This window comes from Cydia amplana, chromosome 1 (assembly GCF_948474715.1).
Source record: "Cydia amplana chromosome 1, ilCydAmpl1.1, whole genome shotgun sequence".
NCBI lineage: Eukaryota > Metazoa > Arthropoda > Insecta > Lepidoptera > Tortricidae > Cydia > Cydia amplana.
In genome coordinates, this window is record NC_086069.1 from 7,221,608 (window position 1) to 7,240,889 (window position 19,282).

The window sequence follows — 19,282 nt, forward strand, 5'->3', positions numbered from 1 at the left end:
ACGAGACGAGCCGCGAGCCGCGCCACGAGACGCGAGTCCACCGCTTACACTCGCGTTCGGCTTGTCATTCGGTTATAAACCTTATGCTGTGCCGTTAGTGTTTAAATTATATTAGCTCGACGAGCTTGCGAGCCACGAGACGAGCCGCGAGCCCACCGCTTACACTCGCGTCTCGTGGCGCGGCTCGCGGCTCGTCTCGTAGCTCGCACGAGAGTCTAATCTGCCTATTATAAGTGTGCTAACAGACTATCGCACCGCATCGCGACCTTGGTGCGTCGCACCCATAAGTGAGAGCGAGAAGCAGATATCTCTTTCTCGCTCTTATCGGTGCGACGCTCCAAGGTCACGGTGTGGTGCGATAGTCTGTTACCACTTTAAGCATTGACGTATAATATCTAAGGACGGGCTAATGGGGCACTAAACATCGTACTAGTTCAGCGGTGCTACCCACGAATTCCAGCCAATCGTGCAGTCTAACGCGACTAGTTGCGACCAATAGCGCGCGTAATGCGAATTCGTCAACCAATCGCGCGCGTGATGCGAACTCATCAACCAATCGCGTTGTAGCGATTTCACACCGCTGTACTGGCCTCTGTCATGCCTCATTATTATTGCCCGTAAAGCCAGTCCCTAGATATCTATGTCAATGACTTTAATTTTAAGTACGTAGAGTCCAGACGAGCTGATTGCGAGCTTGAGACAGATCAAATCGGTCGATTTGCCCAGCTCGTCTGAGGGCCTACCGCGAACCACGTTCGACGTGTTACCTCCCTGTCACACTTACGTACGAATTTACAAGTGCGACAGAGAGGCAACACGTCGAACGTGGTTCGCGGTAGGCGCTCTGGATATAGCTTAATACGTATGGGTGGAATACCATACTGATATAGGTACATACTACAGTATTCTGCATGGACGCTTGCGCTAAAGACGAGCTGTGAAAATCGATTCTGGGTAAATACTTATTTATGGTGAATTTTGCTATACGCCCACAGATGGTCTGTGTATTCGCCACATCCCATAATAGGAACCCCCGAAACCACCGATATGCGCCGAAAGTCCCGAAACTATAGCCCCCTCCACACTCGTGTGCGAATCGCGGCGCGGGGCTTATGATTTTAAGGCTCCTCTACACGATGGGCCAGCGCCGGCCACTCCAAGGGACGCAGCCATGCGGTAGAATGAGATAGCAATATCACTTGCTCCCTCTAACGCATAAATGCGTCCCTTGGAGTGGCCGGCGCTGGGCCAACGTATAGAGGAGCCATTAACTTGACCCCTAGACCACGAAGAAATATTGACTGACAAAGAAAAACAAAGATGGGTGTCGTTTAAAAATAGGAGCGAGGTCGAACAAGTGAAGGCCAGGACATGAACATCAGAAACATGTCATACATGTACAAGTAGATGCGTGGGAGAGGCAGACCGGACTTCTGAATGTAAAGTTATTTCCAGCCATTTATTAAGGTTATTGGAGTTGGGAGTTTTAAGTTTACTACAATACCTACCTACATGTACACCAAAACTAGTGCTCACGCCAATTACTGGGATTAGTTGCCAAGCGGACCCCAGGCTCCCATGAGCCGTGGCAAAATGCCGGGACAACGCGAGGAAGAAGAGAGACAATACCTACCCACATAAATTTTATACATATTATGTAGTACTTATACTTAGGGACTTAGGGACCTAGGAAATAATTAAAACATAAACAACGGTTTTTATGACATTTTTATTATTTTTTTCCTTACATAGTCACATTGTGATTCATTAAATAACTATCAAAGAAATAATCAGGCGATAACAAAAATGATACACGATTAGTCCTCTAAGGATTGTAGGAATTCACTTCAAATAGGTAATAAATAACAATACCTATCTCTCTAACAAACTTTAATATAATGACTAGATTAATTTAATAGTTTTGCGACTCGTTCCTAACAAGTGTTAATTAGGACTTTGGAAATTGTCTTGTAAAGTGTTATCAGCTATAAAATAAACCCCCGTAACTAGCTAGACAGAATCAGTAGGGGAATACGCGAGTCTAAGAAAAACATCTGACCACTGAGACACGTTGCATAATCAACCATTCGATCATCTATATGTATGTAAATAAATATATCATTATTAAGTGTTGATTATCATATGTTGCAGCAAGAGAAGTGTTCAGATATTTTAAGAAGCCTTTTCACGCAGGTAGGTAAATTGGACCCGTTCACAAGATGTCGGTACCAACTGGGAATTTTCAAGCTGAATAGCTAAACGCACGAAGAAACTCGCAATAGAAAAGTTACACGACACAATACCTCATCCATTTCATAAAAAGGAAGAAGCGATTGTTCAAGTTCAGAATAAGCAAAATATAAATAAGTTAAGAAACAGAAATGCCATTAAAAAAACGAATTATCCTGATGTCCGATCAATAAAGAAATGCAAAATGTGCCCAAAATAAATGTCCAATTTAAATATCTATAATAAAAAGCAGGTTAGGACGGCGCGGTGCGCGGATTTCGTTCGTTCGGGACGGTATCAACTCTTGGGCATGCCCTGGGGCGTGGAGGTCTCCACCATCTTTTTGTATTTGCCGACGATCTCTGGGAGGTCGTACGCGATGGCCACGTCGAGCTTGTTGATGGGGCAGCCGCGGAAGTACGTGCAGGTCGCCGACAGTTGCTGGAACTCGTACAGCGGGTTCAGACGGAAGAAGTCTCGGTATGTCTCAGGGTCCGGCAAGTCGTATCTGTGAATATAATGTTTTTCTTTCGATACTCAGGTTAATACGTAACTGACTCATAAGGAAATTGGAACACCGCCTAAGCAGATGATGATGATGCACCAAAGTAATCATCAAATATGTGTTTATAAAAGTGTCAATCAATCAATATCAATCAATATCATTTAAGAATAATTATAGTCACAGGATGTTCTTGTAGAAAATTGTACAGTATTCTATCGTAATTAAACGATGCGCAAATTTTATAGTACCTAACGACCTAGTTCACACAAACCTGGAAATGTTGGTGAGTGTGCTGAGACCCTCGTAGATGTGGTAGTTCTGTGGATTTTCAATGATAGCGTCGGCAATAAGCTTCTTGTTTCCGAATATCGTCTTGTGGTTGTAATATGTTGTTAAGTAGCAGTCGACCATCTTAGCGTGATTTCGCACCCGAACCTAAAAATAAAAGTTAAATAAGATATAGCAATTTCATGTTTATTTGGTCTCTGGTTAACGGCGCGGTGCATGGATTTCGTTCGTTCGGGACGGTATCAATTCTTGGGCATGCCCTGGGGCGTGAAGGTCTCCACTACTTTCGGGGTTTTACTAAATTAATGTGAGCTAATTTGATGTCTGTCGACAGAGATGCCCAATAGTTACCTACACCGATAATATATGTTTAAACTTACGGCAAATCTCCTCGCGCTGGAGATCTTGTTTTCAACGCGTTTGTCGATGGCTTGCCGCAGGTCTCGCAGGAGCTCGCGTTCCTGCGCCTGCAGCAGCCTGACGGGCGCCCCCGCCTCGAACGGCATCGACCACAGAGATACCGTATACATCACTGGAGGTTGAGCGGAGCTCATAAGGGGAGAGATGTTCCAAATTAATGCGCTCTGGACACGCATTAATTCCTCGGGCTTCACGGTATCCGCCTTGTTCAGCACGATGCGAGTCTTAAACAAACAGAATCATAGCAAGCATAATTTTCTTAAAACATGTGCTTCACTTCACTGTTATTATGTCCTGACGTGGTATTATGTCCTAACCTAACCTAACGTAGAGTGCTGGGTTTAGCTTCTGAAAATCCGGCACAAAGAAAATAAAGAAATACTGGAAGCCTTATCTTTGTCTATATATCTAGTCTTTTCTTTGCCTTTGCTCTCGGATTTGGTAAAGCGGAACTGCTAATGAAGACCACAATAAAATAATTGCACTTTTAACCTGTTCAGTGAGGTCGGCTTTGATTAAAGATTATTTCCTATTATAAATAATATATTTTATATAACACCTTGTTTTGTGGTAGCAGTTGTGACTTTATTTGCAAAAAATAGATTTAAATAGAAAAATAGGAGGAGAAGTAGTTAATTTTTACTTTACCTGGGATTCCCTGCCCTTCAACTGGTCAAGGATGGCTTCTGTTTCTGGACCAACGTCAAGCTTAGAAGGATCATACACGAGGAAGATAATGTCAGCCCGATCAATGAACCACTGGCAAGCGTCGTTGAAGGGGAATACGCGAGAAACTTGTTTCCTGACTTCCAGGATACCGGGGATCTCTACGATGTTCACCTGAAAATTAATCAACATTTATTAAAAATAAAATATAAATTGATTAATAGTAGGTACTTGTACCAATTATTAGGATTAGGTTGCGAGCGGACCTCAGAGTCCCGAAGTGAGCCGTGAAAATATGCCAGGACAACACTCTCTAGAAGCTGATTTCAAAATAATGTATCGAATGTTGGGAAAAATTTTAAAACATATTTTACCTTCTCCAATATTTTGCTGGGATGTTTGAGTCCTCTTAGACGCTCTTCTAGACCCTGACCGAACTTTTGAAGTCCCGAGAAAGTCCAGTCAGCGGCAAGCTGAGTGCCATCGAGTACTTCTGGATCCTTTCCGTGCATCAGAATATTAAAGTATGCAGGAGATGGCTCGGCACCTACCAAAGATGAATATTTACTCGTAAATGTCTTAAAGTCCAGGGGAAAAGTGTAAGTAAGAGTTCAACCCCTATACTTATAGTGTAAAATTCATTCGATAGCCTGACGAGCGTTCGCGTTAATGCGTCAGTATGTCTATTTGTATGGGATTTTGATCAGCGCACCAAGCAGGACGTTTTGGAAACTCAAAATCCCATACAAAAAACGCAAACGCGTACGTCACGTCACGCTATCGAATTAAATTTACACTAACTAGGGGTACCGTGAGCGTTTTATTTGTGCTAAATGGTTTAATATTAGGTATTTATCTATATCGGTGTGGCCTTTGGGATCGCATCTCATAACTTGTTGTTTCCCTTATGTTTCAGTTAAGAAAGTAAGAAAGCAATTTATGAAATCTTTAAGAGGATACACTGCGGCCGCTTCTCCATACAAACATAGTCCTCATTTTCCTCTATGCATATTACCTACTTAACATTAGGAGCAAAAAACAGATTTCAAAAAAAAATTAAATGCTCCTAACACTTATAATATGTACCTAATTAAAGATTCCAAAAAATAAATCATAGTTGTGGTTGATATTCAACAAACTGTGTCAAAATATTTTTAATAAAGTCCGTCAACCAAATCTTGTCAGTAGTAAAAGGCGGCAAATTTGAAAAATCGCGGGTTAGCAACACTGTGTTCGAATAATTCCAAAATGCGTGTCATCTGTGTTTTATCTGTGGAATGTGGATCGTGAATCGTGAATGATAGCCGTCACCTTATTTGTTTTCATTTGGTTTTCATTCTGAATCGTTTCTGTTTCAAGAGATATTTCTGCTGTCACCATTAAATACCAATACATTAAATAAGAATAAGCAAAGCTAAGGGGCCTACAATGTACAATCATGCTCGTTGATGGTAAACATTACTAAAAATTGAGGTTATGACAAGTACATACTGGAAGTACTCTTTCGAACTTTTAAGATTATGTTCAGTTTTTTTGTTTTAGGGTTAAAAGGCATAAATAAAATTAAAACGTATGCCTAAATCTATCCAAACAAGATCATAAATTGTGTCCTGGAAACCGTCCATAGGCCCACATGTCTAATATTTTCAGCAATCAGTTGTGACTATTTACAAAGATGCAATAGAATACTACAGAGTATTATGCTTGGTTGAAGTGACCCGGTAACATTGGTAACTTCATTATATTTTTTCAATTAATGACCTGAATTATAGTGTAAGCTAAAGTGACCCTTATCTTATTTACCTTTAAATTAAATAAACACCCAAATATCAGTTGTTTTATTTTTAATATGTAATCCTATTGTACAATATATACCAATCAAAAAAATTACACAGGTATGTCATATTCATCCAGAAGAGTACACTAATTTTCATTAACAAGTGGCATATTATATTGTAAATAACAAATATATGCACTATCTAATTATCTGCATTTTGATATGATTTTATTTTAGTAAACTTTAGAAGACATAGATATAGGGAACAAAGAGAATATAAGCACTACGATAGGGAGTTGTTTTTTGATATCTTCAAATTTGTTCATCATTTTGATTAACATTGTTTTAACATCGCTTTTAAATTGTCCGTTCATGTTTCAAATTTTTTCAATAAACCGCGAGTGACAATTTGAATTGACGTACGCAGGGCGCGCTCAGCGGAAAAAAAAATATTTTGGTTCGATGTACATTGCTGCTTTTCTTAGCGCAATAGTGCTCTTTGAGTGTTGCCCTACTTTAGTTTGCTTTACATTGCTACTGACAAGATTTGGTTGACGGACTATAATGTTAATATCCCGAGAGAAAAATGAAGACTACGTTTGCATGAAAAGGCGATTTCGCGCGGCCGCGGTGTATCCTCATAATCAATAGCTTACCTGTTCTCAGAGACCACTCGGTAAATTCGAGCCCCGTCAAGTAGTTCAAAATGCTAGATTTTCCACCACTCCACGGTCCCATAAATAAAACGAGTGGCTTTGAAAAGATTTCTGGGTCACCAAAATGTCTGTTGCTCAAATCTCTGTACTTGTAAAGAGTTTCTAATGGTTTAATGGAATTTTCGTACAATCTTTTAATATCTCTGAGCACAATTTCAGCAGATTTCTCTATGGTCAATTCAGCTTCACTTGCTTCTTCGTCTAATCTGAGTATTTGGGCAATGTGATCTCGAGACCTTAAATTCTCGGGAATTTCAGAAACCTGAAATAAATAAAGAATTGTAACAATGTCCGCGAATTGGCGATTGTGCCGTAAAGTTTTACTTAAATAATGAATATCTCCACTTCACGTAACTTTATTTAAACTGCCTTAATTCAAAACTGCAAGTACTCACATTTAGCAACTCTTCCTCAGCTGCTTCTTCTTCTGATTCTCCTTCGGATGATTCTTCATCTGTCGAATCCTTTCCATCATCATCTGCTTGTTCAGTCTCTTCCGATGCTTTGTCTCCTTCTTCCGATTCTTCACCTTCCACTGATTTTCTACCTTCATCTGACCCCTTCTCATCTTCAGCTTCATCCTCTTCGCCCGACTTGTCATCAACTTCAGCTGTTTCTTCTCCGGACTTATCATCGTCATCGTCCTGTTCTTCCGCTGAATCATCTTGATTCTCTCCTGACTTTTCATCTTCTTGGGAAGCATCTTCTTCTTTCGTATCACCATGTTCAGCGGATTCATCTTTGTCCTCAGCTGTAGTATCTTCCCTAGATGTATTTTCTTTAGAGTCGTCACTTTCTTCTACGTGTTCTTCAGATGCGTCTGCAGCTTCATCAGATTTGTTGTCTTCATCGTCATCATCTGATGTTTTTTCTTCGGAATCGCCTTCAGAGTCCTTTTCTGATTCTTGAGTTTCTTTGCTATCAGCGTCATCGCCTTCCCCACCGTCTTCCTGGCTGTCGGTTTGAGGTTGTTCGGACTCGTCCTTGTCTTCGCCGCTTTCTGTAAATAGAATAGGTACTATTGTCCATTTGGTACACATGAATTCACATGATGCAAATAAATAAATTATTTTAAGTTTTTTCAAATATGTACACTTAGTTATCTGATAATCTCTTTAGCAAATCAGTTTGTTTGTCTTGTATATTTTAAACGACTTTTCAAGATGATGTTTTCATTGAATTTTTATTGTTTGTACCAATAAATAATAAATAGATTTGATGTATTCATATGATTCCGTTTCCATTATATATTTTATGGTGTCGAAACCCCAGACCCCAAAGGTGACAATGTTCTTAAAGATGACTTTCTTAAGGGTGTGTTTATTACAAAAAGCCCCAAACTAAGCAAAGCTTTTACTATGGGTGCTAGGCGGCGATATACTAGATCTGTGTAAGATCTCCCCTAATATTAATTTATGTATTTATTTTTAATTAAATTTAATTACCTGCTTCAGCTGATGCTTCTCCATCTTCTTTGCTGTCTCCTTCTTTGCTGTCCTGCGCAGCGCCTTCTGCGCTCTCGGCGTCCACTTCCTCTACCGTCGCTTCCTCCTCTTTCGATTCGTTGTCGTTGGCTCTACCTTCCACTTCTATCGAAGCATGAGCAACGTATGGCTCGTCAGCTACTTCAACCGATGGTCCATCTTCCTTGCTGTCCGCATCTGCAGCGTCCTCACTATCTTCCGCTGAATCTGCTTCTTTCGTTTCGATGTCTATACTTACTTCACTAGAGTCGTGTTTTTCTGAGGAATCTGAAATTGGTAAAAATTGGGTCAGGTTGGTAGGAGCAAGGACGCCTTTGGAAAATACACAAAAGTGCCTCCTAACAAAATAACACACTTGACTGTTTGCTTCTTTTGCTGACTTGAGTGCTTGCGAATTATTATCTTCTTGCATTGATGCTTAGGAATGATCAATAAAAAGATAGTACCTATACCTATACTGCCTATATATTCACATTTCCCCATTTGGCTTGGATCACGCCGAAGAGCCTCGATTAATCCTTACCTAGATTATTGTCCTACTTGTATTGATTAGTAGAGAAGGTGTAGGTACTTGATGTTCCATGGCAAAATGTTACCATTACTTAATTTAACATTATTATAATAGTCGGTTTTCCCGAGGGTCTACGATATGGGGTTCTTCAAAAAAGGAGTGTACAGGTTTTTAAAAAAAGGTCGGCAACGCGCATGTAACACCTCTGGAGTTGCAGGCGTCCATAGGCTACGGTGACTGCTTACCATCAGGCGGCCCGTATGTTTGTTTGCCACCTATGTGGTATAAAAAAAAGTCGCATTACTGGATGGTAGTCTTAACACTGTACGTTAGTAAGATATATGTCTCATCGTGCGTATAAATATACAAGTGGCTAAAATTAGACGACCCTGCTTCAAGATATTTTGGAGGACAATGATGAAGAAAAGTCTCATTTCTTGTATTTATTTCGCCAGCTGGCATCCATAGTTTATCCTTTTAAATTATGACGTGATCATATAATGGGATAAAACTTGACACATATCAAATAACGTCATACAATTGCTCATGAAGTATGATTTTGCAATTTTGCAACAGTAAGCATAACTTTTAACATTATATAATACTTTCTCATGCTAAACTCTTATTTTAATCCCAACACATTTTTGCTGAAATATATTTAGTAGCCAGCATTTTGTAAACACCGATAGTGATTTAATCCGTTTGACGATATGTGATTGTTTATTCGTCAAATGTCCGTTTCGTTCCGTCCGTTGAAATTTACGATGGGTGTGAAGTAAAAGTCGCTATTAAATCTGACCTCGATGAAACCAGAGCAATCTCGGAATGACTTTTGGTTTTACAGATTTGCTCTTCCTCAGAGTTTCAGTGTTGGAGATTCTATTTTAATTACGTAGAGTGGCAGAGACTGAGCGACATCACCGATATTTAATGCCGCTCAATAATAGATGCTACTAGGCCAACTGTGCTATTTTTTTATTTCATAGACGTGTTCAATTTTCGTTAATTATTAACATTTATAAACATATCATCGTTAAAGTTTCCGAGAATATAACTTTTGAGGATTTGTAGCTAACAACTAAATTCACCACAATGCAATGCTTTGTTACGTTAATTTAAATGTTATTAAACCATATCTGAGTGATCCAGGGCTACGTAACCATGTGACAACAAAAAGTTGATTAACACTTACTTACCTACCTGCCGGCCTAGACAAAGTGACAATCTCTACCGCTTCGACAACGAAACGCTTTGTGTCTCTCCATCACTCTTTCATATAAGTGCGACAGTGACAGTTGCGTTTCGATCGCTACCGTAAGCGATTGGCATGTTGGCTACGCAGTCTGGTTTCTTAGAAGTATATGATAGTGTCTGATCAAAACGGCGGCACTTTGTTATGGAAATTAGTGGTAAAATATTTCTCACCTGTATCTGTTTCGCTTTCGAGCTCTTTAAGAGCTTTCTCAATGTAAGGTCGGCACTGTGACTCTGACGGCACGTCATCAGCTGAAAGCAGTCCAATTTTTTCAATGAGCTCTCGTGGACAGGATCAAAACGTTACCTACTCTATAGCTTAAGTGAAACTTGTTAGCAGGTACAAAGGTAATAGCCGCGGACGAACAGACGGATAGACAAACAGACGGACATGGTAAAACTATAAATATTCCTTAGGTTAGGGAAAAATAAATAAATCAACGGGAAACGAGATTATTAAAAGAGTTGCATTGTGTTAGAGAACACAGGAAGGCAAACATTTTGAGCATTTCATCAACTAAATTTATTGTACATAAGTAGCAGTTAATTGTACTGATATGATTTTATTACCTAAATGTGAAAATTCCTCGTCTTTTATTATTTAAGATGCTACGTTACGTTATTTAGAATAAGTACATAAATTCTTACAATTGAGGGTTTCGATCAGTACAGTAAAATTGTAGATTTTTGCACCCACATTTATTAGCGGGGTCGATTTCCGTTTCAGACAGGCGATTATTTAAAATTATTTGAATGCAGATCGTATTGTTTTAAAAATAAAAATGAAATCTTCTTTCAGTAAAATTTCCTATCTACAGTATTTAAAGTACTTCCCCAACCACTTGACCAACCGATTTTTTAATGAAATTTAGTATTGTATGTTGTTATGTATGATGTTTTTATACTAGTTTGGCAGTTGATCCTACAGCTAAGTATATGGTTTTTTCACGTGGAAGGATTTTTTTACAATTTCTTTGTCTAATAATAAATAATAGGTTATGGGCTAATAATAAATAATAGGTTATGGGCCCAGAACGCTTTCACTGAGCAAAAGTGAGTACGCGGTATATCGCGAGACCTGCCAAGGGGCACTAATAGCAAGATGAATACCAATAAAGTTACAGCTTGTAAATATAAAACGTGTAAATTGCGGTTACTAAGTTACTATTAGCTATTTAATAGTATTTTATGCAACCGTTGTTTAAGAGAGGTCAAAAAAGGCGAGTGGCGTGAGGAACAATTTCAGGCGAAGCCGAAAATTGTTAATAAAGACGCCACGAGCCACGAGTATTTTTTGACTCAGTTAAACAACGTTGCATATATACAATACTTTTTCTTTCTTTCTCGGATTCTGAAAAATGTTACAGCTTTGAGTGACGTGAGTTACTTATATTTTTTTTCACCTCAGCAGCTCGAACAAGGGTACTTTGATTCTTAAAAACAGTGAGCAAAATGCGATTTTGCTCACTGAGTGAGACAAAATGACATTCAAGTGACCTTTATAGTCAAATGTCATTTCAACATGTGGGGTCTAATAAAAGTTCGAAATACTTGGGTTCTATTATCTCTATTTCACACTGTTAGCAAAAAGAAACAGACAAAAAAAAGTTAAAACGACATTCAACGGTATATTCACGGTTTATAATAGGGAGTATTACTGCAATTTTTTGCCGCCAGAGTGCAGCATTAGTGACTTAAGTATACCATAGAGTAACTTATACATACTGTACCTTACACTGTTTTTTGACAAGTTTTCACAGACAATCAAATATGACATTGATACATCAAGGCGGTTTGCTTACAAAGGGCCTACCGGGAAACGCGAAATCGAAACTCGGCTATCTGCCTCTTTATCGCTCGAATATGCAAGAGTGATAGAGATGTTAGATAACAAAATGTCGACTCTCTCGTTTGCTGGCCCGCTTTTTATGGCCCGGCAGCTTGAATATGTCATGCTCGCTTAAAAGTCTTTGCTTACGGTGGCGTTGTTGATCGGGTCGCCACTTTCCCGAATGAAGGTTGAGAGAGGCTATGGCTGAGATACGCGTCATACTCGTGAACGGGTGCTGTTTGTGGAGACTGGTCTATTTAAGCTAACACGAGCTGTTATATTTAGTATCTTTATTTTTGAGTATTTAATAATTACATGGACACACCTCATTCGGTTCTCGTATGCTATTTTATTTTTACTATCATTTTCTTTAATTTAATGAATGTTTTAATTAGGTATACAGGATTTTGACTCTTGGAGACCCTATACATCTCTAAGGATAATTTGATTAACTACTATATATTGTAATCTTTTAGTTATGATGACACTTAGAGACATTTACATCTCTAAATAATTTTAGATTATAGATTTTGTATCTTTGTGTTTTTTTTTTCAATACTATTGTTATTGCGTTTTTTGTAATTCGACATTTAGAGGCTTTATACATCTCTATGTTAGTTTGATTTGATATTTACGGCTTAGTTGTATTTTATAATTATTGATGTGTTTTTTTTTTGCTGTATGTAAATTCCATATTGACGTGTAAAAGTGCCCTTGTGGCCTATTTGCTGAATAAATGTTGATATTTGATATTTGCGGTAGACCCTTAGATTGTTTACTTGTTGTTGATGTGGCGCCCCCTACGCAGACTTTCGCGTAATATTCCCTATATGTTCCCTATAGACCCCCGAAAAACTTCAGACCGCATCGTTCCAAACCACGTACGAGTATGAATTCTTAATAATTAATTAATAAAAATAAAGTTTAAGATTTGATAAAAACTGATAAAATACTATATTTTAGGTATTTTATTGTACAATTAAAATAATGAACTCAAAAAATACACAGATCATCACGCAAAATTAATTATTTTACTTTTAAGAATTTCTACCATAGTTGACAAATAGTACGTATCCGCAATTCGGACCGTATCTTACAAAGATTTTTTTACAAAAAAAAGTTCTCGATTGAAGTGTCCGTTAATGTTTGTTATTTCTATATTATTTTACTGGAATTTATTATTACGTTTTGTTTTTGTGTTCCATTGCGGTAATTAAACTTAATTGTTTGTATTTCTTAAGAAAACATGAGTGCAGATATCAAGTGATGAAGAAGGATTACAATTTTCAAGTTGTCTAATAGGTATGTTCTCACTGCTCAGGTGAAAAATGTTGAGTACTACACGAGATCAAAGTTATTTACATCTCGTGCGCTTTTGAGTCCCTTACTACGCTCAAGATTCTAAATTAGATATTATAGAATCTTTCGCTTGCACGGGACTCAAAATAAGCACTCGAAGAAATATCAAACTTTGATCATTTGTTGTACAAATAACTATTTTAGTTATGTCACTCATACTCACTTATGTCACTGGGGGGGTGGAAAATTCGCTTGAATACTTCAACGAAGGGCGCCAAAACCCGATTTCGCTCTACCCTGATCAAGGGCTCGGGCCGGCACTGTTGTCACTAAATCATACGAACCAAGTAGTTTTAAATGGGTTTTACATTGAAAATACTGACGTGTATAAATTATTTTTATGTGTACTTATGTTTAAAAATATTTATTTTGATTAATTTAATAGCCGTTCAAATTATTTTTTACACAATTTTCAATTATGGCTGAATCCGGATGGGTCTGTGCCTTCGAATCCTAACCTGCCAAATGAAGTTGCCAGTTCTGGATCTGTTAAGATGTCTGTAAGTAACCTTATAGGTCCGGAACCATACGTGGGGCTCTCACAGGGAACCATCACAACGGCTATTAAAGACCATACCAAGACCAAACATCAGAAAGAATGGGACAGTCTGACGGGTCTAAAGACTCTAAAGCATGCAAAGCCTTTATGCGAGGATTAGACTCCGGCTGGAGCAAAAAGCTTTGGAAACTTAGCAAAAGACAACTCCAAATCATAACGGGGGTGTTTACTGGCCATTACGGGGTCAAAGGAATTTTCTGGCCAAGATGGGACACTGACAACACCGATTGTCGTATGTGTGGCGAAGAGGAAGAGACAGTGAAACACTTAATGTGTGAATGTCACGCCCTCGCCAGACAAAGAATGAAGGATTTTGGAGCAGGATATCTGGAACCAAAGGACTTCAAAACGCTACCCATGAGCTCCATCATCCGACACATGGATATAGTGGGAAAAGCTCTTGAGTAGTTAACGGATCTTCTCTAGGGGGTAATTGCACATTGCACATGAGATCCCTATGGGTCGAAGTGTATCCGCAAGGGCCCCCGACCCCGAAAACGATAAGATATAAGATAACCTGCCAAAACAAGACAATATGGCGGATGAATATGTTTGAAATGTCACCGTATTTAAGAATTTATTCGCTTATAATTTAGTTTTTTCTTCGCAAGTGTTATGAAAAACATTGTGTGTAACTTTGGGAGTCAAAATATTGTTACTCGAGTCTTTAATTCACTCTAGCCTGCGGCTGTCGTGAATATATATAGACTCTCGTACAATATTTCACTTACCCCCCACGTTGCCCAATGTACTATAACACGTTAATGGTTAATGCATTGTTGATCAATAGCCCATATAGTTACATATCAACAGGGCACGGAACGAATTCACTGTCATAATAATCAAAATTGTAAACAAAGCATTACAGTAGGTAATGTTAAAAAGACCTTTAACCGATTGCAAAAAGAAGGTAAATACTTCAGAAATGTATTAACCTAATTAAACCCCACAAACCAAGCCCAGGAGCTACTAAACAGCATGTCATTACATTATTATGTAGATTAGGTACCTACTCCAGTGTCCATATCAACCAGTTTGACAAATGTTTTTTCACCTCAGCAGCTCGCAAATCGCATTTTGCTCACTGTTTTTAAGTAGCAAAGTACCCTTGTTCGAGCTGCTGAGGTGAAAATTTAATTGTTGGTATATCTTAAGAAAACATGAGTGAATAGAGGTAAGTGATGAAGAAGGAATACATTTTTCGGGTTCTCTAATATGTTCTCACTGCTGAGGTGAAAAATGTTGTGTACTACACGAGATCAAAGTTATTTACATCTCGTGCGCTTTTGAGTTCCTTACTACGCTCAAGATTCTAAATTAGATTCACTCGCTGCGCTCGTTAATCTATTATAGAATCTTTCGCTTGCACGGGACTCAAAATAAGCACTCGAAGAAATATCAAACTTTGATCTTTTGTTGTACAAATAACTATTGGTTAAGTTTACCCGAAGAGTAATAGTTTACCTTAGAGTGTTAGACCACCCAAAAGGTTGAAGTATTTTTTTGGATTTTAACTTTAGGTAAACTAATTTCTTAGTGACCTACAATAAAAATAAATAAATATTATAAGGAAATTTTACTCAGATCAACCTATATAAATAGTCACAGTAAGCTAGCTCAATATGGCTTGTGTTATGGGTTGGTACCTACTAGACGACGATATATGTATGTATATTACATAGTTATGTAACATATAAATACTTATATACCTACATAGAAAACATCCACAACTGAGGAACAAATATTTGTGATAAACACACAAATAAATAGCCTTACCAGGATTTGAACCCGGGACTTCCTGCTTCGTACGAGTAAGAAGGGTTACTAATAACGACTAGGCTAGGAGGCCGTTTTAGTAATACATAGGTACCTAATTATTATTATATAAAATATTTTTCACCACACCAACTGGTAAAGGCTCTCTCGATTGTTGGAAAACGGATATCAAAGTTGCATTCTATATTCATACCTATAGGTAGGTACCATTGATTCAAAATTGACTCCCATTTTTAGGGTTCTGTAGTCAGCTAGGAACCCTTATATAGTTTCACGATATCCGTCTGTCGGTCCGAGGCTTTGCTACGTGATCGTTAATGCTAGAAAGCTGGAGTAGGGGTAGGTACTACCTACACCTACGTCTACCTCCCCTACACCTAAAGCAGGCGTGGCTTACTCCGCGATTTCGTCGCTTTGCTACAGGTAGCTAAAAGTACATCCGTTCCGCCCCAATTTTGGGGAAAGCCATAAGCCGCGCGTGGCGCTGTCGCCACCTAGCGGCCATATCTGTGCTGATCGTAACAGACGCGTTTTGTTAGAGAGTGAGTCTTCTGTACTTAGTACAATACTAATAATTTATTCTGTGCCTAAAGTGGGGCTTTTTTTTGTTTGACCTTTGAACCCTATAGTATGGGGTATCGTTATTCCGTCGTTGGATAGGTCTTTCAAAACGAATAGTTTTCATAAACAATTTATTGATAAAGTAGGTCAATATTTTCGGAAATAATCGCTCCGAAAGAAAAAAAATATCTAAGGACCAAATTAGGACGCCGTTAACCCGGAAGTAGGTCAGTAATAATTAAAGTTGGTGACCATACAGGCGTACCTAGACTATGAAATTTAGTCATGATTTACGGCTTCGCCATACAGGCGCGTTTTCCGGGCGGTGCGTGAGCGTTTTATACGTAAAAGCAGCGCGCCCCGCTCACGCCCAGCCCGGAAAACGCGCCTGTGTGACGAAGCCTTTATATAGCTATTTTTTTATCTGACCGTTAATGCTTATACTTTCATGCTAACTAAATTAAATGTAGGTATATCTATCTTTTAGTTAGATAGTTGATCTAACTAATGACTACATAACAATTTAGGTAGGTACCTACACGGTACCTACTACTATTGACAGTTTGAGGTCATCCAATTTTCTCTGTCTCATTTTTATATCGTCGTCACAATCCTATCGCTTTTCACAAGATGGCGACGTACAACGACAAATCCCTGTATTTCTATTTGCGTAGCTATGCGAGATGGCAACTGGTGACGTCTTTTCTCGCGAAACTCCATGCATTTAAGCGTCGGCAAATACAGTTAGGCAAGCTCATGATCAAACCGTGTTACTGGGTTAGCAATTATGTCACAAAAAGCACGTCTAAGGTTATTGCCAGAAATAGATCAAATGGGAGAGCTTTTTACATAATTTCAGCGCAAGTTGATCTGAAAATAGCAACGGGTAGTGACGCAGAGCGCGAGCGCAGCGGTGCTCCCACTCGCGGCGGCGGCTACGAGCGCCGACTCACCTCTCGCTGCCGCGGCCAGCGCCGACACGGCGAACAGTATGCACAACATAAACCTCCATAACTGCCTTTTGGTCCACATTTTGTACAGTTCCAGCCCTGCTAAGTCGGGCTATCAGTCATTTGCACTCACACACGCGCACCCGAACCACCGATCTATGGACGAGAATATTCCTACATCTACACTAAAAGAAAGATATCACTGATGCGGCTCGGCTTATATTCCAGGAGGAATGCAAGTCGAGTTAATTCGGTTCCATTAAATCGCGGTTCAAACGAGCGTCCCGATCGGGATCGTTATGGCCCGATCGAGGTCACAAAGTTGGCTTCTGTTAACCGCGATTTAATAGTTCCGACGGTGTCGATATAGAAGTATGTTAGGTACGCGACACTGCATGTAAAGACGAACGTACTCTATTTCCGGAGACAGCACAGCATCGCTGGTCGGAGGGGTACTGGCGCGCGCGCACTCGCTCCCCGCGGCGGAGCTTTCGGCGATATTCAGTCCGGTGCCGCTGCCAATTGCCGCCGCGCCGTCGCGGCTAGGCGCCACGCGCACAGGACGTATCCACCTACGAGGAGCAAGGCATAACCGAGAGTCCGAGACCGATCTCACGCTCCGGCAAGTCCGACACCATTAGCCAGCGCCACCAGCTCGAGCCTGTCTTCTACCCTCATATAGAAATGAAGTTAATTGGAAATAAACCAATTAATAGATAATATTCAGTTCAGAGTTATTTGTTTTAAAAGGAGGCAACGTTGTTGTTGTTGTTTAACCCCTAAGTGGAATCTTGAGCGTTGCGAGGGTTTCAAGGCACGAGGGTTAACCGTTTCGTTGCCTGTTCCATTTTTGCTGTGGCTGTGGTGGCGAACAATTATTTCATGACACGACAGGCATAGAATATGATGGCACGCCAATCGTGTCATACGTCATACGCCACACGGTTTAAAAACATTGATGAGACGCCCGTCGTGCCATCAAAGAGGAGTAGGTATAATATATAGGACACGTGCCATCCGCACCGAATCGGTTAAACTTTGTTACACAGTGAAAGGCCAAATACTAAAATCCAAATTAACACTATTTGATCAAATAGGTAATATTATAGGGTAAGCTATATCCCTAGGGAGTTATAGATTTTTTTTCACAATCCATTACTTCCGCGGGAACAATATACCTATAGACCTTTATCGCTCGAATATGCAAGAGGGATAAAGAGACAGATAATAAAATTTCGATTTTCGATGTCCGCGGTAGACGCTCAGAATTCGGTGACCCTGTTTCTAAATCAAGAGGTACACGCTATCAGAATGTGTACTCGCCCCTCTCTTGATGAGGCAACTCGGTATCCGGGGAATCCCAGAGTTATACCACCTATTACTAGAAAATTACTGCCTACCTCGACATCGTTCTGTTCTCCTCGACTGCTTCCGAGCTACGATCAATGCTTCAAGACCTCAGCAATGCAAGCCTCGAGGTTGGACTTCGGATGAACATGTCGAAGACCAAGCTGATGACAAATATCAGCACCCCACGTAGGATTGAGATAAACGGAGAACCGGTTGCATATGTCCAGGAGTATATCTACTTGGGCCAACTAGTTTCCTTCCAGGCGCGACAAGAGAAGGAAGTCGAAAGACGGACTGAAAACGCCTGGAGGAGCTATTGGTCCATGAAACATCTGATGAAAGGCGATCTGCCCCTGTCACTTAAGCGGAGACTCATGGACATGTGCATACTTCCAATTCTCACCTACGGTGCACAAACTTGGTCTTTGACGGCGTGTCAGAGGTCCAAACTAGGGGTTTGCCAGCGAGCTATGGAGCGCAGCATATTAGGTGTGACATTAATGGATCGTATCCGGAACACCACGCTGCGCTCCAGAACAAAAGTGGTCGACGTAGCTCGGAAAGCGGCCAAGCTAAAGTGGGACTGGGCTGGTCATGTCTGCCGAATGCCGAGTGAGCTGTGGGCCAAGATCGCCACAGAGTGGCAGCCCAGCTCAAAACGAGGAGTTGGCAAACCACGTCGGCGATGGCGAGACGAGCTAGACTCCTTTTTAAAGGAATGGCCAGAGACTGTACAGGATCGGGAAGACTGGAAAAAGTGGGGGGAGGCCTTTGCCCAGCAGTGGGACATTACAGGCTCCTAATAATAATAATAATACTGCCTACCGTTAATAAACGAAATGAAGCGTAGCATAGAATCGATCTGAGATACGAGGTGTATTCAAAATATTCTCGGTATGAGAATGAAAACAAACAAGTACGAAAAGTTTGATATTTTTATTTTTCAATATACTCCCCCCCTATGTTCATACACTTAAAAGATCGATCAATTATTTTTTTTAATCCTGCATAAAAATATTTTTTATCTTTGGTGTAAAAATGCTCCT

General features: G+C 39.8%; 1 protein-coding gene across 1 annotated transcript; it reads right to left on the reverse strand.

The window, feature by feature from the left end:
* Positions 1-1,711: 1,711 nt before the first annotated feature.
* Positions 1,712-17,417, reverse strand: LOC134647671 (sarcalumenin). The gene is made up of 11 exons (XM_063502029.1): positions 17,300-17,417; positions 16,890-17,071; positions 10,022-10,102; positions 8,047-8,352; positions 6,997-7,601; positions 6,542-6,863; positions 4,483-4,655; positions 4,091-4,282; positions 3,403-3,666; positions 3,006-3,169; positions 1,712-2,737 (listed from the first exon to the last, which is right to left on the reverse strand). The coding sequence occupies exons 2-11, from the start codon at positions 16,966-16,968 to the stop codon at positions 2,527-2,529; spliced, it is 2,397 nt and encodes a 798-aa protein (XP_063358099.1). The 5' UTR covers positions 16,969-17,071; positions 17,300-17,417; the 3' UTR covers positions 1,712-2,526.
* Positions 17,418-19,282: the final 1,865 nt, after the last annotated feature.

Coding starts and splice junctions, on each gene's coding strand:
- LOC134647671 (XM_063502029.1), bottom strand. CDS start 16,968: ATGTGGACCAAAAGGCAGTTATGGAGGTTTATGTTGTGCATACTGTTC. Junction 6,864..6,996: donor CTGAGGAAGAGTTGCTAAAT/GTGAGTACTTGC, acceptor TATTTATTTCAG/GTTTCTGAAATTCCCGAGAA. Junction 4,283..4,482: donor CCAGCAAAATATTGGAGAAG/GTAAAATATGTT, acceptor ATTAATTTTCAG/GTGAACATCGTAGAGATCCC.